Source organism: Raphanus sativus, chromosome 6 (genome assembly GCF_000801105.2).
Source record: "Raphanus sativus cultivar WK10039 chromosome 6, ASM80110v3, whole genome shotgun sequence".
Taxonomy (NCBI): Eukaryota; Viridiplantae; Streptophyta; class Magnoliopsida; order Brassicales; family Brassicaceae; genus Raphanus; species Raphanus sativus.
The window spans coordinates 1,388,390-1,413,729 of record NC_079516.1 but is presented as its reverse complement, the minus strand read 5'-3'; the positions used below and the strand labels follow the sequence as shown (position 1 = coordinate 1,413,729).

The 25,340-nt window shown below is 38.8% G+C and overlaps 5 protein-coding genes and 1 pseudogene across 11 annotated transcripts; 3 read left to right on the top strand and 3 right to left on the bottom strand.

The window, feature by feature from the left end:
• On the top strand, nt 1–1,530 carry LOC108807540 (cytoplasmic tRNA 2-thiolation protein 2-like; annotated as a pseudogene).
• A 186-nt stretch (nt 1,531–1,716) lies between these two features.
• LOC108806571 (putative zinc transporter At3g08650) lies at nt 1,717–4,468 on the bottom strand. 3 transcript variants are annotated; one of them, XM_018578717.2, is made up of 4 exons: nt 4,292–4,468; nt 2,905–3,890; nt 2,723–2,820; nt 1,717–2,651 (listed from the first exon to the last, which is right to left on the bottom strand). In XM_018578717.2, exons 2-4 carry the CDS (start codon nt 3,760–3,762, stop codon nt 1,844–1,846), a joined length of 1,764 nt encoding a protein of 587 aa, XP_018434219.1. In that variant the 5' UTR covers nt 3,763–3,890; nt 4,292–4,468; the 3' UTR covers nt 1,717–1,843. The 3 variants fall into 3 exon arrangements, with proteins under 3 accessions (XP_018434219.1, XP_018434220.1, XP_018434221.1); XM_018578718.2 differs by having other exon boundaries at nt 2,905–3,839; XM_018578719.2 differs by having other exon boundaries at nt 2,905–3,820.
• A 1,750-nt stretch (nt 4,469–6,218) lies between these two features.
• Nucleotides 6,219–9,390, top strand: LOC108813739 (probable inactive receptor kinase At3g08680). Its single transcript, XM_018586386.2, has 2 exons — nt 6,219–6,641; nt 7,265–9,390. Exon 2 carries the CDS (start codon nt 7,325–7,327, stop codon nt 9,188–9,190), a length of 1,866 nt encoding a protein of 621 aa, XP_018441888.1. The 5' UTR covers nt 6,219–6,641; nt 7,265–7,324; the 3' UTR covers nt 9,191–9,390.
• Nucleotides 9,391–9,768: 378 nt separating this feature from the next.
• LOC108812636 (ubiquitin-conjugating enzyme E2 11) lies at nt 9,769–11,296 on the top strand. 4 transcript variants are annotated; one of them, XM_018584954.2, is made up of 5 exons: nt 9,769–9,964; nt 10,056–10,144; nt 10,556–10,683; nt 10,780–10,884; nt 10,970–11,296. In XM_018584954.2, exons 2-5 carry the CDS (start codon nt 10,075–10,077, stop codon nt 11,111–11,113), a joined length of 447 nt encoding a protein of 148 aa, XP_018440456.1. In that variant the 5' UTR covers nt 9,769–9,964; nt 10,056–10,074; the 3' UTR covers nt 11,114–11,296. The 4 variants fall into 4 exon arrangements, with proteins under 4 accessions (XP_018440456.1, XP_018440454.1, XP_018440455.1 ...); XM_018584952.2 differs by having other exon boundaries at nt 9,781–9,964; nt 10,040–10,144; XM_018584953.2 differs by having other exon boundaries at nt 9,781–9,968; nt 10,040–10,144.
• An 890-nt stretch (nt 11,297–12,186) lies between these two features.
• Nucleotides 12,187–14,877, bottom strand: LOC108812638 (serine/threonine-protein kinase AtPK1/AtPK6-like). 2 transcript variants are annotated; one of them, XM_018584955.2, is made up of 7 exons: nt 14,655–14,877; nt 14,181–14,271; nt 13,565–14,095; nt 13,391–13,473; nt 13,007–13,301; nt 12,811–12,915; nt 12,187–12,724 (listed from the first exon to the last, which is right to left on the bottom strand). In XM_018584955.2, exons 2-7 carry the CDS (start codon nt 14,253–14,255, stop codon nt 12,425–12,427), a joined length of 1,389 nt encoding a protein of 462 aa, XP_018440457.1. In that variant the 5' UTR covers nt 14,256–14,271; nt 14,655–14,877; the 3' UTR covers nt 12,187–12,424. The 2 variants fall into 2 exon arrangements, with proteins under 2 accessions (XP_018440457.1, XP_056845946.1); XM_056989966.1 differs by having other exon boundaries at nt 14,181–14,877.
• A 366-nt stretch (nt 14,878–15,243) lies between these two features.
• LOC108812639 (serine/threonine-protein kinase AtPK1/AtPK6) lies at nt 15,244–17,773 on the bottom strand. The gene is made up of 6 exons (XM_018584958.2): nt 17,633–17,773; nt 16,582–17,376; nt 16,409–16,491; nt 16,019–16,313; nt 15,838–15,942; nt 15,244–15,735 (listed from the first exon to the last, which is right to left on the bottom strand). Exons 2-6 carry the CDS (start codon nt 17,152–17,154, stop codon nt 15,427–15,429), a joined length of 1,365 nt encoding a protein of 454 aa, XP_018440460.2. The 5' UTR covers nt 17,155–17,376; nt 17,633–17,773; the 3' UTR covers nt 15,244–15,426.
• Between the last annotated feature and the right edge of the window lie 7,567 nt (nt 17,774–25,340).

Below are 25,340 nucleotides of genomic sequence, written 5' to 3'. Positions count from 1 at the left end.
TCATCTCACTGCAAGTCTGCAAAGAAGGCAATGAGAAGTTTGATTTCAAGGTGTTCACCAAGACTGCAAGTCTGATTACGGATGGTACACAACCAAGTAAGCGTTAGTGATGAGATTGGAAAAGAAGACCTTTTGCTGCATCTGAAGATGTTGTCTTTGCAAAAGGTTTGTTTGACTTTTGTGTCTATTGGGAATTAAAAAAAGTTCATTCATTCCTATCTGCCTTTTACCTGATGCCTTGGTTTTTTTTTAATCTAATTTTGTTGATGATTATTTTTAGCTTGCCCCTGAGAATGAGTACAACAGATTAGTGGTAGGATCATGCACGTCAAGACTCGCTTCCCATGGTCTTGCAGCCACTGTCAAGGTGTGTTCTGCTTACTTTGTCCTGATCTGAATGTCTCTTCTCTGCTAGATTGTATGTTGAGTGAGATTCTCATGTAAAATTGTATTTTGTTAATATTTTAGTATCCATCGTTTATATGTATCTTTGTTTGGACATTTCACATAGACATCGAAGTTGTGATTTGACTTGCATTTCTCTTGGGACTGGGACGAGGTTATTCATATCAGCAGATATTCAGCATGTTGATGCGAGGTGGAAGGTTCCTCTTGTGCAGCCACTTTGAGATTGTGTTTGGCAGGAAATAACTAGGCTCTGCCATTTGGATGGGGTCGTATTTTAACTATTTTTTTACCAGTCTTGGAATTTTCTTATCAACCGTTGAATGAGTCTAACACACTGTGGACATGACAATCTAAAGACGGTTGAGTTGGCTTGTCATCCTCAATCCGGGATCAATGACTTGGTGTCTTCATTCGTTGCTCTGTTTTAGGTGGAAAATCAACTTCTTGATTTCTTTTAGCCCATCATTTATCTGGTTGTTATGAACATACTTAGTTATATGTTTGCGCAGGAAGAGAATCCATCACGGGAGTGCAAAATTGTAAGGACAGCTGCAAAGCTTACTCCATTTTACTTCAATAAAATTCCTGAAACTGACGACTCTTGTGTTCCAATGGCCATTCAGAGACGTCTAAAGAAACTCAATCTCAAATATGACGGTTCCATGACTACAAATGCATTATGTCCTATCTGTAACAACCCACTAAATGGATCAGACTCATTAGAAGAATGCCATGAGTCTAAGCCCTTTATGCTGCTTGCTGTTCAAGTTACCGGTTCCAAATACTTCCACAAGATCGATCATCCCTTGAGCATTTCGGCTCCTTACTACCACATCTGATCTCCCAAGTGAAGCATCATCAAAAGGTTGACAGTCAAACATATCTGAGGTGAGCACCTAAATAGGTTGCTTGCTAATAATAGCACTAGACATTATTTTGTTTACATGTCACATATCTTGGGCTCTTGAGACCTTGGTTAAACACTATTTTAACGTTGTTGGTTTCCAGAACTTTTTCAGTGAGAAGATAAAGGACTGTTTGATCTTGGACAATGAAGAGGTAGACTGAAGCCCCAATGATTGTGCTCTTTTAGATTATCATCTTCCAAGCTTGCTCAATGTAGAGAGAAACTTAGTTTTTAATGTTTCTATGTTCATCTCACGATCTCAATTACATCATGTTACATCATGCTATTATAGCTATTATATTCAGTAACATATTTTCAATATCCCCGCGCTCCGCTCCTAGTATCTATAGATTCAACGGTTTACTTGCACAAAAATAAAAGTTAATGGTTCATCCTGCGAATGCTAAAACTAATGAGTTTCTCTTAATGTGGTTTATTCACAAAGAAAACATATATCTTACAACATAAAAGAAAAAGAAGAAGAAGAGAATCCACAAGAGATGGCTCTATCTAGCTTTCATGAATCACTCATCTAACAGCCTCAGGTGCAGAATTGCAGTAAGGCGTGTGCAAGCACACCAGTCTAGTAAAAGTCAGACACACAACCGCACACGCCACTCCCAGCACCATCCCCACACTCCCTTTCTTCCTCTCCAACTTCACCGCTCTCTTCACCACCTGCCAGTAGCTAGGCAGCAATCCACCGCACGCCACCATCATCACGTGGTCAAGCCCACTGTAATCTATCCCGGCTAGTATCGATCCTATGGCTGACACAGGTCCCACGAACCCAACCAAAGCTGCAGCCGCAAGAGCTGCGTGCCAGCTGTCCGTAGCACCGAAAACGCAGCTTGCAACCGCTGTCCCTCTTGGCAGCCCGTGTAAGGAAACTGGGAGCACCATGTGTCTCCCTAGACCATAAGCCTTTGGAGCAGCGACTCCGAGAGCAAGCCCTTCCGCTAATGCGTGGAAACCAACCGCTCCACACGCTAATAGTGACTGGAGCGTTATCATACTCGTTGGAAAATTGGTTGCTGAGGTGATTAAACTGCCAGCTCGAGACTTCTTCCGAGAAGTGATGGCTGAGCTCGTGAAATGGCTCAGCCCCGCTCCGACCGCGAGTAGAGTAACCAGAGGGATGAATCCCATTTTTGCAGATATGAGAAGTTGAAGCGGACGCCAGAGACCGAGGACAAAGGCAATCCCTGAGGCTACTCCCATGAGGAGAGCGTGCTGTAGACGGAAGGTGAGTGCCGATGCAACCAGAAACACTCCCCCAAGCAATGGGCCTAGACCAAAGAGGAGTGAAACAAAGAAGCCAGAAGCATCCTCTGAGCTGCAGATTAAAGAAAATAAAGCCTTAGTTAGATTAAGAACCAATCAAATGCGGAAGCTTATAACTATTACTTGTAATCATGAGTGAAACTCTCGAAAAGAGTGCTGAAAGCTTCCATGGACGCTACTGATATCGTCGCTGCAGACGCTACTTGCGACGGAGACGCTTCCTGTTGCGGTTACAAAGAAGAGAGATATTAAATTAAAGTATACTCTGCAACAACGTTTTCAGACATGAACACAATGCAATTCACCTTGAATGCATCAGGAAGCACTTCAGCAATAACCATCCAAACCATACACCCAGCAGCAAACCCAGTACAAAAGGGCAAGAACTTGCTAAACGCATCAGCACATAAAAAAGCAGGCACAGCAACAAGAGGCTGAGGCAAAGATGTGATGATACTCCAGAGCATGGCGTTCTGTGGAGATACACCCCTTGACGTCAGCACCATGCTAACAGCTAAACCTTCTGGAATGTTATGAACGGCTATCGCCAAAGTGATCAGAAGCCCTTGGCTAAATCCCTTCGAGCCAGCAAAGGATACACCAACGCCTGACCCTTCCCCGAATGAATGAAGCGTCATGATCCCTATGACGAGAACCACTTTCGCTGCGTCTGCTCCTTTGATATCCAGCATGCTAACCTCACCGTATTGTTCGAGAAACTGTTTGCAGAGCCAGATGAACAACCCACCGGCTAGAATCCCAGTAACAACCCAGTTACCAGAACCACCATGCTCTTGCCCTTCTTTTACAAGATCAAAGCTAGCGGCCAGCATCACACCGGCAGCCATGCCGTTGCATATTCCCGCCCATTGAGGATCGAGCTCGACGAAGAAGAAGGGCACCGCGCCTAACCCGGTGGCAGCAGCCATCGCCAAGGTGAACAACACAACTGTAGAGACTGAGACTGAGACTTTGCTGCCTCTCTTCTCACCCATTCCAATGTCATGTAAAGTTTTCTCTAAACCGCTTCCGTCTATTATAACGTTTCTCCCCAAGTCCCCATCAGGAGAAGCTCTTGCTTTATGAGAGGTCTCAGTGTTGGCAATGTATACAGAGGAAAATAAGAAAAGAAGCAGCAGAAGCTTTTTGCAGCCTGGATGCATCGTTCTGATGCTGACCTAAACCAAAATAAAACTCCAAAATGCGTTGTGGAATTCAAAACTGCATCAAGAAGAGGTGACTGTTTCTTGTTTAACACATCACCGAGGAAAAAAGTATCAAACTCAGCAAACTGTAAATGGGAAAAAAACAAATTCAATGAGCATGATGTCTTTGTCTGATAGAGATTACAAAAAAAAAAAAAAAAACAGAACTCAAAACTCATCAATAGGAACAGACAGAACCGTAACATGATTGTGTTCCATATCGCACTAAAATGATTAAAATATCGTATTTTTTTTGGTGAAAAATGACTGAACCAATATAAACACATTAAAACAATTTTCAGATTAAAAAAAAATCCAGAAAAGCAGAGCAACAAAAGCAATGATCTTTATCACCAATTGTTCGTATAGAATCGTTCTAATTACAATTCTAGAACCCAATTGTAGAACCATTTCTAACCAATCAAACATATTCTACGACGAACCCAGATTAATGTTAAGTATATAAAATGTTATCGGTAGAGCTTACCGGCACAAGAGGAAATGGAAGCTCGGAGAATGTTAGATTCGTTTGGGGATGAGCAGGCCAATGAAGAAGGATTTAGAGATGTAGTCAATGGTGGGGATGATTGAGAAACGTTTGACAAAAGGAAGAAGGAACCGAACCCTAACGCTTAGGAGTCATTTAAGTCAAATCATAACAGACAGAAAGTCTTCCGATTTATAACACTTTTTCGATAAAATCTTATTTTATTATTATATAATTGTAAATAAGGCCCTGGAGTTTTGTTAATCTTCGGAAATAGTCGGTTAATTAGTTAAATCTGTAAACAAGGATGAAATTAACATGCAGTTTGTAAGGTTCGAAGCTTCTTATTAGGAAAATGCTAATCGTGATTAGGAAAGTCGTTTATAGCTAACTTCTAGTAACTCAACATATCCGAATATCCGAATCTTAATATACTTATCAACTAACTACAACCAACAAATCATTTCCCAGTAATACAAGATGGTTGAAAATCGGTTTCTAGTTCCAGAGATACTTTTTTCCTATATTATCACCAAAAAAATCGTGAACTACTAGAAAATATAGGAAATTCATCTTGTATACTAATATTTATTAGAAATGACGAGATGTGACAATGTCGTCGACACTAAAGCTGAACATGCTATAAATATGTAACGATATCGCATTACAATGTAAACTATGGCTATGAAGAATATTTATTCCTTTTCATTGTGGTAATATCTTTGCATCGTGATCGTGCGTATAGGACATATATAAGAAACGGGAAGAGTAACGGTTGCGCACTATCAACCACACCGTTATTTCCTCAGAGCATCAGACAACCCTCGTCCATGATCCAGCCAATCCGTTCAGGCCGGAATAACCATTCGGATTCTATAAGCACTAAGCAACAGAGAACAACGGGAATGAAGCAAAGGAGGGAAGAAGACTGTTGGGTAAGTTGAGGGAGATGGACTTGTATGTATGAGAGCTCAAGGTACGGCTCATTGCTGTTGAAAGAAGACGTCAAGAACACAAACTGGTTGCATAGCATTAAAGACAGGTCCTTGGATCATGGACAATTTTGACAATGGAGGATTCGAGCTGATTCCTGAGCCCTTTGCCCACACACACACACGCACCACTAGTAAACGATTTTTTTCTAAAGAATCTGATTTGCTTGTTTAGTGACAAATGATAAGATATAAGGCTCTAAATTCTAATGGTTTTTGGTTCTTTGGTCACTAATTCTTGGTTCTTGAGTTAGGTTTGTAACTTTGGAGTTATATAAGTACTTGAAGAGATGATAAGGTAACGTAAGGATCTGATTCCTGAAGGATGCAATTAAAATTGAAAGAGGATAGAAATGTTCACACAAGGTGAATAGAAAGACATAGCTAAGTTAATAGTAATGGGCAACAGCGAAGCGCAACTAACAACAGTGGAGTTTATTTATTTTCTTTAAAATTGACTTTCATTAATGTCATTTTCATATTTAAGAGATTTCATTATGTTGTTTACAGTGTTACCTCACTATCATATCCTCATTTATGTCACATACCAAACTTCCTCCCTCTCTTCAGGTGGGTCCATTTTTCTTTTAGAAAGAAAGTTCCATCTCACCCAAATTAAATTTTTATAAATATCAAAGATGAAATAAGCGTAATCTGCAACATTTCTCCCACTCTTTGTTGTTTTCCTCACCAAATATAGTCTTTGATCTTGAAATATTATCTCTCATTATTAAAAAGGAATGTTCCTTTAATTTATACATAAGCTATTAGAAATATTCTAAAAACTCATAAAGCCGCCATATTTACATCAATTGACCCATTCAATAAATACGAAAATTTAAGGAAAATGAATAAAACAAAGAGAAATTAACAAAATGACAAAATAATTTCAGGCAACCAATTAAAAAAATATAAAATTCTCCAAGGAAGGAAGAGAGTCAAAGGCAGTAAGCCAAAGAGCAAAGAAGTGCAGACAAGAGAGAGAGAAAGAGAGAGAGAGTTGGAGTCTGAAACTGAACATCGAGATTTACGTTTCTCCGTTGCCGTCACGCCGAAGCTTCCTCCCTTCAACAGAAACCAACCCCCAAAGCTTTTAGCAAAAATTTGCATTTCTCTCTTTTGACTGTTCATCATCACTTAGTGGTCACTGAATCTGTTCCAATGGCGATTCCAGATTCTCCAACTCTTTTCCGCTTTCGCCTTTAGCTCAAACTTCTTCTTCAAGAATTACCGTTGTTAAAAGTGATTTCTCCACTTTGTATCCTTTCCCCTTGTCCGCATTTGTTCCACTCTCTCACTCTTCTTCAACGATCAGCTTCCAATGCCTCTCAGGATTCTCCTCTGAACCCACTTCAAAGGTCTTTCACTCTCTCTCGTTTTGCTATTTTTTCTGGTTTAGCTCTGATTGTTAATTCTTATCACTAAAAATTATTCCTTTGTTTTCAATTTCGCATTCTCTGTTCTGGTAGCTGGAGAAACGTAAGACCCTAGTTTTTACAATGTTCATCTGTAGATTGCAGATCTGTGTAAAATAATTGAATGGGTACACATTATCTTACTAATTGTCTCTAACTTTAGCAACTTTCTTGATTAATTTGTTTTTTTTCTTCTTAAAGATTGGGGATAACCAAGCTGCTAGATAACTCTTCAACCGTTGACTGAGAGAATATGTGCATAAAGCTTTCATAATCTATGTTTTTTTTTAATTGATAATCAATTAATGTTCGCATTGGATTGTATCATCATCATTCCCACTACTGTTCTTGACACCACTCTCCCTAAAGTCATTTGCTTTTAATTTACGGTGGAAGTTTGATTACTCTTTTGTGTCTTAACTTTACAACTACTTTTTTTAGTTTTTAGTTTTTTTTCCTTTTACAATTGTGTTTAACCTTTAGTCCTGAATACATGTCAAAGTGTCGGTGTTAACTGTTATGTGGTTCTAAATCAGAAGCTTAACGTGTGTTTTGTTCACTTGCAGTTGCAGGTGAATGAGAAAGACTTTGATGTGAGTGAGTGAGTGAACCACCAAATAGCATTTATGATGATTGTTGCGGCCTTCATTTTCCTTTTGGCCTCGCCTCTTGTCCCTCGTTGCTCATCGTCAGACATAGACTCAGACAAACAAGCACTTCTCGAGTTCGCATCTCTCGTTCCACACTCCCGCAAACTCAACTGGAACACCACAAACCCCATCTGCACATCATGGACCGGCGTCACCTGCTCCAAAAACAACGCCCGTCGTGTAACCGCGCTCCGCTTACCCGGTTCTGGACTATACGGACCATTACCCGACAAGACCTTCGAAAAACTCGACGCCCTCAGGATCATTAGCCTCCGTTCCAACAACCTCCAAGGAAACATCCCATCCGCCATCCTCTCTCTTCCTTTCATCAGATCACTCTACTTTCATGACAACAACTTCTCTGGTCCCATCCCTCACAATATACTCTCTCACCGCCTCGTCAACCTTGATCTCTCCAACAACTCGCTCTCTGGCACCATCCCCGCGAGTCTAACGAACCTAACTCAGCTCACTGATCTCAGCTTACAGAACAACTCTCTAACCGGACCAATCCCTGACCTCCCTCCTAACCTTAAATACTTAAACCTCAGCTTCAATAACCTCAACGGCTCTGTTCCTTCTTCTATCAAGTCCTTCCCAGCATCCTCCTTTCGAGGTAACACCCTCTTATGCGGCGGTCCTTTAACTCCATGCCCTGACAACACCACCACCATCACACCAGTTCTCTCTACTCCAGCTATCGTCGGCATTGCGGTTGGAGGTTCGGTTCTGCTGTTCCTCCTCCTCGCCGTCGTAACTCTCTGCTGCGCCAAGAAAAGAGATGGCGGGAACGACGACGAAGACGCGCCGAAAGCTAAACCAGGGAGGAGGAGAGACGACAACAACAAGGCGGAGGAGGAGTTTGGGAGCGGAGTGCAGGAAGCGGAGAAGAACAAGCTGGTGTTCTTCGAAGGAAGCTCGTACAGCTTCGATCTCGAGGACTTGCTGAGAGCCTCTGCCGAAGTTCTAGGGAAAGGAAGCTACGGGACGACTTACAAAGCCATCTTGGAGGAAGGAACGAGGGTGGTGGTGAAACGGCTGAAGGAAGTAGCGGTTGGGAAGAGGGAGTTCGAGCAGCAGATGGAAGCTGTGGGGAGGATGGGCCCACACGCGAACGTGGCTCCTCTACGTGCTTATTACTTCTCGAAAGACGAGAAGCTGCTCGTGTATGATTACTACAGAGGAGGGAGCTTCTCCACGCTTCTTCACGGTAAAGAGGCGTTGGACTGGGAAACGAGGCTGAGGATCTGTTTGGGAGCTGCGAGAGGGATCTCTCATATACACTCTGCGTCTACGGGTGGTAAACTCCTCCTCCTCCACGGGAACATCAAGTCACCGAACGTTCTGTTGACGCGAGACCTCGATGCATGCGTCTCGGACTACGGTATAGCTCCGTTGATGAGCCATCACGCGTTGCTCCCGTCGAGAAGCTTAGGGTACAGAGCACCTGAGGCCGTGGAAACCAGGAAACACACTCAGAAATCCGACGTGTACAGCTTTGGCGTGCTGTTGCTGGAGATGCTGACGGGGAAAGCAGCGGGGAAGAAGACGGGTGGGAATCATGAGGAAGCGGTGGATTTGCCTAAGTGGGTGCAGTCGGTGGTGAGAGAGGAGTGGACTGGAGAGGTGTTTGACGTTGAGCTGATCAAGCAGCAGGATAGTGTTGAGGAAGAGATGGTGCAGACGTTGCAGATAGCGATGGCTTGTGTGTCCAAGCATCCGGATTCTAGGCCTTCCATGGAGGAAGTTGTTAGCATGATGGAAGAGATTAGGCCTTCTGCAGGTTCTCGCAACAGAGCCTCTTCACCAGAGATGATTAGAAGCTCTGATAGCCCGGTTTAGATTGGTTATTTTTTTCTTTATTTCTCAAAAAATATTATTTATTTTACTTTTTACTTTTTACTTCTTCTTCTTGGGAAGAGTAAAGCTTTTAGTAGTTCGCTGTCTCACTAATGTAACTGAAACTCTGTCCTTGAATTGTTGTAGTTCTTACATTGGTTGTGTGTGGTTAATAAAAATTGTCAGTTTCCTTTTTTTTGGTATCACCAAGTCTTGAAGTTGGGAATATTTCTTGGGTATGAACCAATCTGGTAGAAGATGGGCTTCTTTAATTAGCTTTTCATCTAGAACATAAACTTGAGGTGCTATATGAAAGGTGTTTGTAAGTTATCCATCCAAGAAAATTAATGCATTTTTGATTACATGACAAAGAAACATTGTAAACAAAAAAAAAATTGGTGTTCAGTGAGGCAATACTTAACCTAATTAGGCCTTTAGGCTTTGCTTGAGCCCACTAAACTCTTCGGCATGGGCCTTAGAGCCAGGCCTGAATTAAATAATAAGGGAAAGAGAAAAACCGGTAAACGCATTGGCAAACACGTGATTATAAATAGGTGTCACGCACGAGGAGCTGCTGGCGGAATCAGAAGGTTCGAGTGCCGTCTTGAACATTCTCTCTGACTACTATAAAGAAAAAAGGAAGTAGGGAGAGCTGCGAGGATCTTTTTCGTTTCTCTCTTTCCCACGCCATTATATAAAAGAAAGGAAAGCTCATCGGTTTCTCAGATCCACTTCTTCTTTTGGTTGATCTCTAGGGTTTTCTCATCGCTTGTTTGTGTCGGTATCTTCTCGCCTTTTCCTCCTCTGTAATCTGTCGTTCGTTGTGTTAATACAAATTTGGGTTGCTTTAAGGTTGCCCCTTGTGTAGGTCTTTGTGTCTCTGAGACATGGCTTCGAAGAGGATTTTGAAAGAGCTCAAGGATTTACAGAAGGATCCTCCTTCTAACTGTAGCGCAGGTACTCTGTCTCCCCTCGACTGATTCGTACCAAAGACTGAAGCTTTTTTTTCCTTGCGTTCACTACTTTTGAAGTAATTAGCTTTGTTAGGGCACCGATAAAGATCAATACTTTGATTGAAACCGGTTTGTTTGGTTAACCTTTTCTGTTTGGTTCTGTTGATTATAGAAAAAAAAAATCATCTTCAAAGATTCCCTAACGTTTGTAGCTCCTGCTAATAATATGTCTCTATTGATTGGGGTTGAGAGGTCTGAGTCCATGAAGAGAATTTAAGTTTTATTAGTATCGTTATCTCTATTGTTGTAGGGCATGCATGCTGTTAATTATGTTTCTGTTGATGTGGTTTGTGAGGTCTAAGTTTGATGAAGAGATTTGAGTCTTATTTGTAACGTTTTTTTTAATTGATGTAAGGTCCTGTGGCTGAGGACATGTTCCATTGGCAAGCAACTATCATGGGACCTCCTGACAGTCCTTATGCTGGAGGAGTCTTTTTGGTCTCCATTCACTTCCCTCCGGATTACCCTTTCAAGCCACCTAAGGTTTGCTTCTTTTTATTTCAGTAACTAAATCATATTTAAGTTTATTGGCATCAGGTTTGTTAGAATCTTATGAATGTGTGTATCTGATTTCTGCAGGTGTCTTTTAAGACGAGGGTGTACCATCCCAACATCAACAGCAACGGAAGCATTTGCCTTGATATCCTGAAAGAACAGTGGAGTCCTGCTCTTACCGTATCCAAGGTTTGATAAACCTTCTCTTAACACAAAAAGAAGACTGTTTATGTTTGTCAATACTGAGTGATGATGATGATCCTGTGGATTTTAGGTATTGCTGTCGATTTGCTCATTGCTGACAGACCCGAACCCAGATGATCCTCTTGTGCCAGAGATTGCCCATATGTACAAGACGGATAAGACCAAGTACGAGTCAACTGCACGAAGCTGGACACAGAAGTACGCCATGTGGTGATTGATGAAGACCTAAAAGTGGTGGTCCAATCATTAAAATAAAAACTGCATTTGTTGGGTTTATTTAGTAAAACGCTATTATTGTGTGATCATCATAATCGAGCAACTTTATATGCTTGATCTCTCTTAATCTTGTCTGCTGATCTCATTATCATCATTCACCTATTTTACGGTTTTCTCTCGATATTACCTCTGCTCATTTGATTGTTGTTTGAGACTGCAATTGCGACAAACGTGTAAATAAGCTAAAATTTGGAAAAAGTATTTTGTTTCATTCTAAACTGTTTCTAAGAATTGAGAAAATAGCAAGAAGTCCACGCAGTGCTAAGAGGTTGGGAAGCTACATGATTTATTAGACAAATCTTCTGTAAAAGCGTACTTAGAATCTGAATTCTTTAGTACATCTGAGTTGATGTAAGACACACGCACATTCGTCCTCCTAGTCCTAAGAAAGTCAGAGAGATGGAATCTAGAAAGAGTCGAAGACTAGTAAAAGTCTGGCCTGAGCTTGATCTAACTTAACTATGGATTTAACTTGGCTATAAATAAAAAGGAACGTCGATTATTGTTTGATCCAAAAATATATATTTCCTGGTCGCTGACAATCTGAAAAAGAATAATAAAGGTCTCTGTAATGAACGCACCCTTTTCATCTGTTCCTTGTGTGGCAAGTATCAACAACTCTTTTCTTCTTCTGATCAATTGACGTAAATTGCCAAAGTTATAAAGTCATTAAAAACATTTATGTTAGCTCAGTTTATCTTTTTTTCGTTCTCAATACGCAATATATATTGAATCCATCTCAATCTACAAAGTTTGGTCCGCAAGCAAAGGTCTCATCATATTTTATACGTTTTCAACGTTTGTAGTTTTTTGGTTTACAAGGGTGAAATGTCAATGTTAGTTCCTCTGGTTCAATATTATAATAATTTGCTCTATTAAAACAATTTCTTCACTCTTATAGCGACACAGTATCAAACATTTGATTTGACCTCCAAATTTTTTTTTTGAAAGTTTTTACATATGCATAGACTCCCAAATTTATGAATAAATGCTTCTAATAAGATCATCAAATCAAATAATTAAATAGGTTTCTTTAGTCAAACGCAGATCAATATTAATTTCATGTTTCATACACTTGATCATTAGATATAAAACTTTCATTTTCGTTAAAAGGTTAACATGAATATACATGTTGAGAAAGAAGCTACCCCATGTCCACAACCATGACAAGAGGAAGAAGCTTAGAAACACACAACATTAGATTATGTATATTTATCATCTAATAGCAATTAGGTTCCTCTGCAAAAGTCTATGTGGCTTGGCTGAGGATTGAACGAGGCGGCCTGACGTATGCGAAGTTAGTAAAAGGGTTGGCCTTTGGATCCGACCTTGGACTGTTTGCTGGTGAGTCCAACACAGACATATCAGTCCAACACTTGTCAAAATTCGCTATGCATTGTCTTCCAGATACCTCCGGCTTGAAACTTGGCTTCACTTCTCTTGCCTCCAGCTTCTTCCAGTTTATTCCCTTAAACCATTTATGCTCTTTTATCTCCCTTGCTCCGCTTAGTCCATTTCCAAGTCTTCTCTCTGGGTCTTTTTGTAGAAGCTATAAAAAAATCAGAATCAGATTAAGTCAGATACAATGCTTCTTCATAGTACATGAAGATAAATATAATAGATGATGTCACTTACCCCTTTCAACAAAGCATGAGCTTCAGTAGACAGAAACTGTGGAAGTTTAATCCTGTCGTTGACTATTTTCTGTTGTATCTTTCCTCTGCTCCCCATAAACGGTGGCTGAAGAACACAAAAGTAAATGTCATTATACACAATACATATTAGTTATGAGCTAAACAAAGACCAAGATTACATTAAGCATTTGTCTTACCTTTCCAGTGAGCATCTCATAGAGAAGTATCCCAACGCTCCACCAGTCAGCAGCCTTATCATGTCCTTTCCCTCTAACGATCTCAGGTGCCATATACTCAGTAGTCCCACACATGGAGTTTGATCTTGTGTTCTCTTCAAACTCCTTAGCCAAACCAAAATCTGTCAGCATCACATGGCCATCGGTGTCCATCAGTATGTTCTCAGGTTTGAGATCTCTGTGCATTATGCCTTTCTCATGGAGATGAGAAACCGCAGAGACGATCTCTGCAGTGTAGACACGAGCCAAGTCCTCTCTGTAAAAGAGATTATAAAAAACTAGTCAAGCCTTGAATAATTATGGTGAAACTCCAAAAAAAAAAAAAAAATAGCAATGAAACCAAACCTGAAAAGCCCCTGGTGATAGAGCTGGAAGAAGAGATGGCCTCCGTTTATAAAGTCTAGCACAAGGTAGAGCCTGTACTTGGTCTGCATACAAAACAAGGGTATGTCATAAGCTCCGTGTGTTAAATCATTGATGAAATAAAACTATTAGGTTGCAGAGTTGATGATTAGTAACCTGGAAAGAGTATTTAAGTTGAACAATGAAGGGATGATCAATCTTGGTTAGGATGTCACGCTCAGCTTTCATGTATTCAGCATGGTTCTTCTCCATGATCTTGTCTTTTCTCATGACCTTCATGGCGAATATCTCGGAGGTGTCTTTCTTCCTCACCTGGTAGACTTTCCCAAACGCACCTCGCCCCACTACCTTCAAAACCTCGAAATCTTCAATGCCTACTTCACCTAAAACATCTGCCACATCTCCTCCTTGTGGAGCTTTCTCACTGTCCAAGTCAAGCGAGGTGAGATTGAAAGAAGGACTACAGAGGGAAGAAGGGCCAACGAAAGAGTGGGATCGAGTGTGGAGAACAGCAGGCTCGTCGAAAAGAACATCAGTGGACTCTTCGGGGAGTGGACCAAAGACATCAGAGAAGTCATTATCTTTCAAGACAGAAGCATCTGGAAGGGTGATTGTCAAACACATGTGTTTCTGTAACGGCTTCACGTTCTTGCAGGCAACATGACACTCAGAGCAAACCATATTTTTCTAATCCACAGAGAAAAAGATTTTCACCAGATTTGGTTAGGCTCTCGTGTCAATGGAGTCAACGAGAGTGAGAATAAAAACAGACCAATATCGAAGAGGAGAAGGTCTTCTTTGTTTGAAGGAAACAGTGTGTAGTGCTGCACAAGTGTCCAATTGCCATAAAAGTGGTCTAAGCTCTGCGGTTGATGATATTTTTATACAAGTTTATAGACAAAATACAGATAAGATTTGACAAAACTTAATAACAAATGGAAATATTCCTTTTTGTTTTGCCAAAAATATAAGATTAAGTAAACTTGACACCGACGGAATATTCATATCTTTACAGGATCCTCTCACCCTAAATAATATATATATATTTTTTTTTAAATAGAGCCCTAATCTAATCTAATCACAAGGAGACGTGATAAAAGGAAATTCTGGAAGAAAAACAAGTTCAAACAACAACGAAAATCAATATGATTCAGATAGAGTCACAAGTTAGGGAAACAGGTGCTGGAATAACACATGCAAGTTTCAAACAAATCTAGATTCAGAGAGAAGAAAAAAAACATATGACCTGAACCTTAATGGTTGCGTGTCGTAGAAACAACAAATGAACTTGAATATCCAGAAACTAAAAATGAATCTAAACTCCGCGGGAAGAAAAGTACAAGAGAGAAGATTATCAGATAGAAAAGATGCCTGAGGAAGGAGGATTTGAAGAGGAACCGAGAATTCAAAGAGGAATAATGAGGAGGTTATGCTCAAACCTTCTAAAAAGGAGAAGGTTTCAAATGGCTCCTTTGTTATTTCCTTTTTTGTTATTACAGAAACAAACTTGAGAAGCATCGTGGATCAATGGGTTACGACACGTGTTCGTCTTTTATTGGGAGCATTTTAACAAGTTGCTTTACGCGGCGGATGTTTTTTTGAATATTTAATTATTTATTCACATCAATTATTTGTCTTTTTCCATAAACTCAACTTAGAAGGGGATGTATTTTGTAGAAAAACAAATTCTTTTGTTAAAAATATCACATGTTTTTCAAGCAGAATTGAAGTGCTGAATGCTGATCATAAATCCCTTAATATATTTCGAAGTATATACATCATATCACCAACACATTGTGGACAATAAGCATTAAACACTAAACCACATGACTAAGTCGTTATTCAACAATTATTCAATGATTTATGGCCATATCAAACATTATGCTACAAAGTTTTTACTTAAATATGGATCAAGCAGCTCATTTCTTAAAATAATAGGTTTTTGATATATAAAAAGGAATCATTAGGTTCTCTCTTGGATAGGTAGTCATCTCTCTCTCTTCAATATAGTTGTTCTTCTACAGGTTCGATGTGGACTGCTGAAGGAATGATGGAGGAGGCCTCACATAAGTGAAGTTGGTAAAAGGATTGACCTTAGGATCCGAGCTCGGACTGCTTGCTGGTGAATCCAACACAGACATCTCAGTCCAGCACTTGTCAAAATTCGCTATGCACTGTCTTCCCGAGATCTCCGGCTTGAAACTTGGCTTCACTTCTCTCGCCTCCAGCTTCTTCCAGTTCATTCCTTTGAACCATTTGTGCTCTTTTATCTCCCCTGCTCCGCTTGGTCCACTTCCAAGTCTCCTCTCTGGCTCTTTTTGCAGCAGCTATGTACATTCATTACAAAAGGTCAGAATCAGATTTGGTCTAAAGATGTAATGACCTCATAACTCTTCTTAGTACCCAAGAGAGTTTCATGTCTTACTTACCCCTTTCAGCAAGGAATGAGCTTCACTTGACAGAAACTTTGGAAGCTTGATCTTGTCCTTTACAATTTTCTGCTCTATCTTTCCTCGGCTCCCTATAAACGGTGGCTGCATAAACGCAACAAATATAAGTTATGATAACAAAAAAAAGACAAAAGACTACATTAGGGCTTTTTTGTCTAACCTTTCCTGTGAGCATCTCATAGAGAAGTATCCCAACGCTCCACCAGTCAGCAGCTTTATCATGCCCTTTTCCTCTAATGATTTCAGGTGCCATATACTCAGTAGTCCCACACATTGAGTTTGATCTCGTGTTCTCTTCAAACTCCTTAGCCAAACCGAAATCAGTTAGCATCACGTGGCCATCAACGTCCATGAGAATGTTCTCAGGTTTGAGATCTCTATGCATTATGCCTTTCTCATGGAGATGAGAAACTGCAGAGATGATCTCTGCAGTGTAGACACGGGCCAATTCCTCCCTGTGAAAAAAACAAAACAAAACATAGAACTAGTCAAGCCTTGCATAGCTTTAGTGAAACTCCAAAACTAACTGAAAATAGGAATGAAACCAAACCAGAACAGTCCTTGGTGATAGAGCTGGAAGAATAGATGCCCTCCGTTTATAAAGTCGAGCACAAGATAGAGCATGTACTTAGTCTGCATACAAACAAGGATATGTACATAAGCTCGGTGTGTTAATCATTGATGAAGTAAAACTATTAGGTTGCAGATTTGATGATTAGTAACCTGAAAAGAGTATTTAAGTTGAACAATGAAGGGATGATCAATCTTGGTTAGGATGTCACGCTCAGCTTTCATGTACTCGGCATGGTTCTTCTCCATGATCTTATCTTTTCTCATGACCTTCATGGCGAATATCTCGGACGTCTCCTTCTTCCTCACCTGGTAGACTTTCCCAAACGCACCTTTCCCTACAACTTTCATAACCTCGAAATCATCAAGTCCAACCACACCAGAGACCTTCACCACCAGATCTTCCTCTTGAGGTCCATCGCTGTCAGTGTCGTCACTACCAGAGTCAACAGAGTCCTTAGTCTCTCGTAAGGTGAGCTTGCTGAGCTTGAAAGAATGACTCCCAACCGAAGACGGGCCAACCAAAGAGTGGGAACGAGTGTGGATAACAGCAGGCTCGTCGAAGGCAACGTCCCCGGCCTCTTCAGGGAGAGGGCCAAAAACATCAGAGAAATCAAGTTCAACATCATCTTTCAAGACTGAAGCCGAAGAAGGGCTGAGGGAGAAATACTGCTGCTTGTGGGTTTTGTTGGAGACAGGAAGGTGAGACTGAGAGGAGGAGACCATTGTTTTTACAATCACTAAGAAAGCTTCTCACCAGTTTCAACTAGACTAGTGGAGAGGTTAATGTGGAGAGAACTGACTAAAACGACAGCGGATCTGGAGAATAGTGGCAATAGGCAATCCAATAACGAGTTGAAGAAGAAGCTCCTCTAGTTGTTTCCCGGTTTTAAGGAAACATTCGATGCTGCAGTAGTGCGCAAATGCCATTTAAGGTTTTAATATGCTCTGCAATTATTACATGAACACAACTGTGTATCAGATTCAACGATCACTTAACTTTACAAACAAGGAAAAAAAAAGAATTCAATTTCGATAAAAATCAGATCTAATGTAATCAGATCGAGATTAAGAGAACGTATTAGGACATGAGCGTTACTAGATGTTGTGTCGTAGAAACAATACACAAGCTTTTTTCTTTAATTTGTGATCCAGACACGACATCAAAGTTCTAATAAGTCAAGGAGAGAGAGGATTTGATTACCAGAGAGGATGGTTGAGGGAGGAGACAGACGACACAACAATGGGAGCGAAGAAGACGAGAGGATGATTTAAATGAAGAGGAGAGAACACGTGGTCCTATCTTATTGGGCGAATGTTGACCAAGTAGTTAATTTGTGCGGCGGAGGATTTTTCGGCTTCTTTTATTTGTGGTTGTGGGGGGCTGATTTTAACAAAGCCCATAATAAGACATAATACGAATATTCGAAAGAATTATTCTGATGTATAATATTTACTTGTTTTTCTAAAGGTGATGATTGTTTGCATATTTTTGAATTTTAGTTGTTTAGATTTTAAAATTTAATTTTTAACTATTTTTTGATTTTTTTTATTTTAATGTAGATTTTAGCTTCTCAAAAATGTGACTGTAGATTTTGGTGTTTATTCTTTTCAAAATATAATAATATATTAATAATTTTTTTAAAAAACAATAAAATACAAAATGTTATTATTATTAAGATAATATAAAATAATTTGATTATTACATCATGGATTTGATTTACCTAAAGAAACAATTTGTCCATGCATATTTTCAGTATAGATGTGATTCTTTTATATATAAAAAAAATAATGTATCAAAAAGATGAAAACAATCATAGTTTAAGAAGAACCATAAAAAATGTGGATTTTGGTTTTTATGCACAAAATGATTAAAGAATTGAAAATCTGGTTTTCCTAAAAATAGAGAATATTCTCTACTTATAAAAATAGAGAATCTATTCTATTTGAATCAAAATGAGCTGAAAACTAGATTTTGGAAAAACAAAAACTAAAAACTACTCTAGAATTTACCAGAAATCAACCTCCAAATAACATTTATCCGTGAAATTAGAGTTTTTGGATTCAATTCAATTGGTATATACCTGATTCAATCCAATACTTTTGTAGGCATGCATGATCATTCGTTGTTCAATTCAGATTTGGTTCCATTTGAATTTGATTCAACTGATTTAAATTTTTGGGTTTTTGGTTCTATATTCATAAGTTATATTAAGGTTTTACTAATTTTTGGGTCGGATTCAATTCAGTTTCTTCTAGATTCAGACCAAGTTTTATAACTAATATATGAAATCGCCCAAAAATCGTTTTGTAAAAAAAGAAAATTAAAAAAATTGTCTAAAATACTTTAAAAATATTATACACAGTAAAAAACCAATTAAATAACTAATCACAAATCATTTACTATTTGCTGATGCTATTATCTATTTCTTTCTGCTTTTCTCTCTTCACTAGGTGTACTCGGTGGGATTTACTCTGAGGTTTATGAGGCTCTCAAGAGGAAAAAGGAGAATGAAACTGCCAAGTAATATGTAAGTAGTGGTTACTTGATATGCTTAGTTAGTTCTCTTGATATGTTGAGGATTATGTGTTAGGGTTCTTTTGATATGATGAAGATGAATGATGTAATAGTTGTCTCTGGATATGGATGATGTGGTATTTGTTGACATCGTTACTTTATAATCAATCTCACGTTTGCATTAGTTAATATCACTTCTTATTTGTGGTTCATCTGATTACAAAGGAAATAACACTTGTGACATGCAATGCTTATTTAGTTTTCCATGACAAATGAATATCACTGGTACAAGTAATCTAGAGTTAGTATTTCATTCCAAGAATGTTGAATATTGAAGGTATATATATATATCCTGTTTATTATAATTTTCATGTGTTTGTAACTCAGTAGGCAAATAAGAATAATACATATACAAGATTATATTATACTTTTTACTAAAGTGAAATAGTTTTTTAAAAATAGGTTTTGTATCTTCTGATCAGAATTTTATTTTCTATATCTATATATTTATATATCGCTACATTAAGTAGAATCATTTTTTAATTTATTAAAAACCGTACACATTATTCTAATACATCAAATAATATTCATTAAGAATATGATTGGGAAACCAGAATCTTCGGTTTGGGAAAGTCAGCTGGTCATGTATTGAAAAAAATTAAAAATTAAAATGAAAATAAGTAAATTAAGCAAAAATGAAAATGCATATAAAATTCATGATTCAAACCGATGGAATTAAAATACAAATTAATAATATCTAAAATAAAATATTTTTAAATTATTATTTATGTGTATGTTAAAGAAATATTATATTATAAGAACTTATATTTTTAAATATTAAAACTAACTGATAAGCAACATATTTTAAATAAATAATAACAAGATATTATGTACTATAAATTAAAATTTTATTTTTATAAAATGTAATTTTAACTTTATTTAAATTTATATAAAATCAAAGTGCATTTGCCAGTTGGTTGAACCAAATCAATGGAATACAAGTTCAAAATTAAATTTCAAAAAAAAAAAATTATTTTTGGACGATTCTCTAAAATAGATTTTTTGAACTTTTTGTTTTTGTCATAAAAGTAACCCTTTCACTAAAGAGTCAAAATATTTTTGTATCCTAAATATATAAATATAAATAAATACATAAAGTAGAATTATATGTTTTTCAAATTCAAACTTTTTTATTAAGAAAAATATTTTCGAAATTTGTTCTTTATTTTTTTAATTTTATTTTTTAAAATTTAAAAATGTTTTTTGAAACTATTTTTAATTTTTTAATATATTTTTTAAAAATATTAATTCTAACTATCAAAATTTCACTCCTTAACTCTAAAAGTATAAATTAGTTAATCTTAGGGATATAAAAATGTATTTATCTTTTTACTGAAACATTTTGAGACAAACACTTTTTAGGTTTATCATAGTTTTTCTCTTTGTATTTTTTAATTGGTGTTTGATTTTGAGATTTTCTTAAAAGAATCTGATAACTAGTCTCTCTGCCAGTTCTGCGCTCTCTGCATTCTATCACTAATATATAAAGTTTTTGGTTATTATTCTTCTTCGCAGGAAGCATGTTTTGTAGATCTCGAGTCATTTCCACTATCACTGAACTATCGCAGCTGTGCTTGTATAATTGGTTATGATTTTAGAGTCAGTGGCCTTGATATCATATTTATTGATATTCCTTCAGTCCTATAAATGATCTTTATTTATCTTTTTTGATCAAATTTAACCATCTTTATTAACCATCTTTTCTTTTCAGGTAGAAACTGATTAGGCTTCAATGGTTCTTGTATACTTGTTTTCTACAAGTTTTCTTTTCTCAGGGTTTAGTGTTTCTGTAACGCCCCGACCCGTCCACGGCTAATGGGCCACCCACGCCCGCTCTCTCGGCCCGTAGGCTCCATCCCATCCGACGGTCGGTCGTTAATTTTCCAAAGCTCGAAATCATTGTTTACTGACCCTGCAATCACCACCCGACCTTTCTCCGTGCTTTGGCCTCACTTACACGGTATCGCGAATCACTTCCCGATAGGTCACCCATCCTTCCACTACTCCAGCTTAAGCACGCTTAACTCTGGAGTTCTTTCAGGATGTGCTCCGGAAAAGGTAAGTCAACTTTGGTGATATAGGTAGCCAAATCAATTCTTTTAAGCCTTTTCACATATCACAACTCGGGATGTTACAATTCACCCCCTCTCAAAGAACGCAACGTCCTCGTTGCGCCCCACGACAGGTCTCAAGACGCCTCTCAGGTCAGAACTGAGACGGCTAACCAGCTCTGATACCACTTGTAACGCCCCGACCCGCCCACGGCTAATGGGCCACCCACGCCCGCTCTCTCGGCCCGTGGGCCCATCCCATCCGACGGTCGGTCGTTAATTTTCCAAAGCTCGAAATCATTGTTTACTGACCCTGCAATCACCACACGACCTTTCTCCGTGCTTTGGCCTCACTTACACGGTATCGCGAATCACTTCCCGATAGGTCACCCATCCTTCCACTACTCCAGCTTAAGCACGCTTAACTCTGGAGTTCTTTCAGGATATGCTCCGGAAAAGGTAAGTCAACTTTGGTGATATAGGTAGCCAAATCAATTCTTTTAAGCCTTTTCACATATCACAACTCGGGATGTTACAGTTTCATTCCGAGAATGTTGTAATAACTATATGCTCCAGATCTAGTTTGAACTAATATATTATGTATGCGTGTTTCGGTTGTTAACATGTTAAATAGATGAACCAAGAAATATTTATAAATCTTTTTTTTTTTGAGAATTTTGTTAAATCTTGTAAATTTTGTATCTACGATCTGTTTATTATAACTATTTATGTATTTTCTCAAATTGTATGATTCTCAGTAGGCAAATCAGAATAATACATATATACAAGATAAAATTACACTTGTAATTGTAGTGAAATAGTTTAATTTTGTTAATTAAGTTTTTTCTTTGGAAAATTTTAATTAAGTTTTGTATCTTATAATGATCAATGTCATTCTTTATATTTTTATATTATATAGTCAAAATTTATGAACGGAAAGATAATCTTCAAACTGCAATTTTATAAATGTACACAGTAGTGGATTAACTAGTCGTTACCAAGCAAATCAGACCAGTGCCACAGGGATAGGAAACAAGAAAAGCTAACTTACGTTCTGCTCTTCATTCACAGTTTTGCAACCACACTTCGATAGAAACAGACGCAAACAAAATAATGATTTCATTTGACAAGTCAAGGCCACATCAAGCAATCAACCCATCCTCAGACAAACAATATTTTTTCCTCAGCTAAATCTTCGAACATACTTTTTACCAACAATATCTTGATAGTATCCACTTTACCCACGAGAAGATCCCATGTTCTCCTGGCGCCAAAACAAAACAGGAACTATTGAATCAAACTCTTAATAAACTCTTTATTAATCTCTCACACAAACTCTTAACACAATGCTTTAGAAAATAACTCAAAACTAAAGCTCTCAAACTCTCTTAGGATATGCTACACATTAGCATCCTATTTATACTCCTCACACTTATCCTAAACTCATTAGGAATATATTCTCCTATTCCTAAGCTCATTAGGAATATGATAGCTTGTACTCAAAGCTATCTCAAGTTTGAATCAACATTCTCCCCCTCAAACTTGAAACTCTCTTTTGACACATCTTGAACTCCAATCAGCTCTCTCATCTCCTTGAATTTAATCCTTCCTAAAGCCTTTGTAAGTATATCCGCCTTCTGTCTCGTACCTGCAACATGTTCCACGCACACCAAACCTTTCTCGACACACTCTCTAATAAAATGAAACCTTGTGTGAATGTGTTTGCTACGCCCATGAAACACCGGGTTTTTAGACAACGCTATTGCAGACTTGTTGTCGATTCTGATCACCACTTTCTCATCAACTCTGTTGAGTATCTCACCGAGCAGGTCACGGAGCCAGATTGCTTGTTTCGCAGTCTCAGTTGCTGCCATAAACTCAGCTTCACATGATGACAAAGCAACTATCTCTTGTTTCTGCGAACACCACGTGATAGGATTACCACCAAGATAAAAGATGTGCCCTGTTGTGCTCTTACCATCATCCGGGTCAACATTATAGCTGCTATCGCTGTATCCAATGAGTCCTTCGTGTGGTCTTGAACCGAACTTTAGACCGTAAGATGTCGTTCCCTGCACATACCGCAACACCTGTTTCAACGCTGCTTTGTGAGACTCCTTTGGGTTATGCATGTAACGGCTCAAAATCCCCACACTACACGCAAGATCCGGTCGTGTGTGTATCAAGTAGCGTAGACATCCAATGTTTCTCCTATACTCCCTTTCATCAACACCACGTTCTTCTTCTGCCTTTTCTAGCTTTGTTCCTGCATCCATCGGAATCTGAGTTGAGTTACATCCCTTCATGCCCGCATCTTCAATGATTTTCTTCGCATATTTCTCTTGACTTAATATTATACTTCCACCTTGTTGTCTTACTTCAATTCCAAGATAGTAGCTAAGCCTTCCAAGATCAGTCATATCGAACTTGGTTCCCATGTTTTTCTTGAATTCCATGATCATCTCCACACTTGAACCTGTGACAAGCAAATCGTCAACGTATACAGCCACTACCAATATATGACCTCTTTCTCTCCTATGATACAGAGACGGTTCCTTGAGGCAACGCTCAAACTTTAGCTCATTGAGTACTGTATTTAGCTTCTCGTTCCATGCCCGTGGAGCTTGACGGAGACCGTACAATGCTTTGCTTAGTTTGTAAACTTTCGATTCTTTTCCCTTTATAACGAAACCCTCTGGTTGTGTGACGTAGACATCTTCTTTTAAATCTCCGTAGAGGAACGCGGTCTTGACATCAAGATGATGTAACTCCCAAGTGTATGAAGCCGCCATTCCTATAATAAGTCTCACGGTTTCTATTCTAGCAACCGGGGCAAATACTTCATCGAAATCTATTCCATGTCTCTGAATGTATCCTTTAGCAACGAGACGGGCTTTGTACTTGTTTATACTCCCGTCAGAATTTCTCTTAACCTTGAAAATCCATTTTAGACCTATGGCTTTGCAGTTACTTGGAAGATCCATCAAAGTCCAGGTTTTGTTCTTCACTATCGATTTGATTTCTTCCTCACATGCATCTCTCCAAACTTTAAACTCCTTTGCTTCAGCATAGTTCCACGGCTCCTCGTTCATGAGCATCATAAGGTGCTCACTTTCTATCTCACAAAGCTTCTCATACATCTCATCTTCTTCACATAAGAGTTCATAGTCGTCAAGATAGCTTGGTTTGTTGGTAACCCGAGAGGAACGTCTCAGTGCTATATGCTCTGTTTCTTGCTCTGTTTCTTCATCTTCGACCTCACGTTTTGATTCTCGTGGCTCTTCTCCTTCACTCTTAACTTCTGTATCTTCAAGGACTTTAGGACCTGGATGTATCACAACTTCACCAAAGTCTATCTCACGCGACCTATTGCGAATATTCTTTTCAAACTCCACCCACTTCCATCGTTGATCTTCATTGAAGATCACGTCTCTGCTCACTATAATTTTTCTACTTGAAGGTTCTAGTAGTCGATAGGCCTTTGTCCCCGGCTCTGTTCCGAGATGAACCAAGGCTCTTGATCTATCATCAAGTTTCCTCAAGTGGGGAGTAGTAACCTTTGCATAACCGACGCATCCAAACACTCTTATGTGCTCCACGTTTGGTTTTCTTCCCTTGTAGCTCTCGTATGGTGTCATATGGTTCAAAGTTCGCGTGGCTATCCTGTTTATAAGGTAGGTTGCGTGCCTCACTGCTTCTCCCCACAAAAAGTTTGGAACCTCCATGTGTTTTAAGATGCTCCGAGTCATCTCCAACAATGTCCTGTTTCTTCTCTCTACAATACCATTTTGCTGTGGAGAGTAAGGTGCGGTCAAATGTCGAGCAATTCCTGCACTATCACAATAACTCTTGAATTCTGTAGAAGTGAATTCTCCTCCTCTATCGGTTCTAAAGGTCCTAATTCTTCCTCTCGTCTCCTGTTCTACTAGTGTTCGAAACCGTTTAAACTTTTCAAACGCTTCGCTCTTCTCCCTCATTAGGATAGTCCACATGTATCTAGAGTAGTCATCTATGATCACAAATACGTATTTGTTTCCTCCAGCCGTAGATGGTGTAATTGGACCACATAAGTCTCCGTGGACAAGTTCTAGAACTCGTGATGCTCGATATGAACTCTCTTGAGGAAACGATTTTCGAATTTGTTTCCCTCTCAGACACGCAGCACACGTTTCCTTTTCAACTCCAAAGCTCGGCATACCTGTCACCATCTTCTTATCAACCATCAGCTTCAGATTTGTGAGGCCTAAGTGACCAAGGCGCGAGTGCCACTTAGAAGACTCGTT

Coding starts and splice junctions, on each gene's coding strand:
- LOC108806571 (XM_018578717.2), bottom strand. CDS start 3,762: ATGCATCCAGGCTGCAAAAAGCTTCTGCTGCTTCTTTTCTTATTTTCC. Junction 2,821..2,904: donor TGCTTCCTGATGCATTCAAG/GTGAATTGCATT, acceptor TAACCGCAACAG/GAAGCGTCTCCGTCGCAAGT. Junction 2,652..2,722: donor AGTTTCACTCATGATTACAA/GTAATAGTTATA, acceptor TTTAATCTGCAG/CTCAGAGGATGCTTCTGGCT.
- LOC108813739 (XM_018586386.2), top strand. CDS start 7,325: ATGATGATTGTTGCGGCCTTCATTTTCCTTTTGGCCTCGCCTCTTGTC.
- LOC108812636 (XM_018584954.2), top strand. CDS start 10,075: ATGGCTTCGAAGAGGATTTTGAAAGAGCTCAAGGATTTACAGAAGGAT. Junction 10,145..10,555: donor TCCTTCTAACTGTAGCGCAG/GTACTCTGTCTC, acceptor AATTGATGTAAG/GTCCTGTGGCTGAGGACATG. Junction 10,885..10,969: donor CTGCTCTTACCGTATCCAAG/GTTTGATAAACC, acceptor TGTGGATTTTAG/GTATTGCTGTCGATTTGCTC.
- LOC108812638 (XM_056989966.1), bottom strand. CDS start 14,255: ATGGCAATTGGACACTTGTGCAGCACTACACACTGTTTCCTTCAAACA. Junction 14,096..14,180: donor CCTTCTCCTCTTCGATATTG/GTCTGTTTTTAT, acceptor TCTGTGGATTAG/AAAAATATGGTTTGCTCTGA. Junction 13,474..13,564: donor AACTTAAATACTCTTTCCAG/GTTACTAATCAT, acceptor TTTTGTATGCAG/ACCAAGTACAGGCTCTACCT.
- LOC108812639 (XM_018584958.2), bottom strand. CDS start 17,154: ATGGTCTCCTCCTCTCAGTCTCACCTTCCTGTCTCCAACAAAACCCAC. Junction 16,314..16,408: donor TATCACCAAGGACTGTTCTG/GTTTGGTTTCAT, acceptor TTTTTTTCACAG/GGAGGAATTGGCCCGTGTCT. Junction 15,943..16,018: donor ATGAGATGCTCACAGGAAAG/GTTAGACAAAAA, acceptor GCGTTTATGCAG/CCACCGTTTATAGGGAGCCG.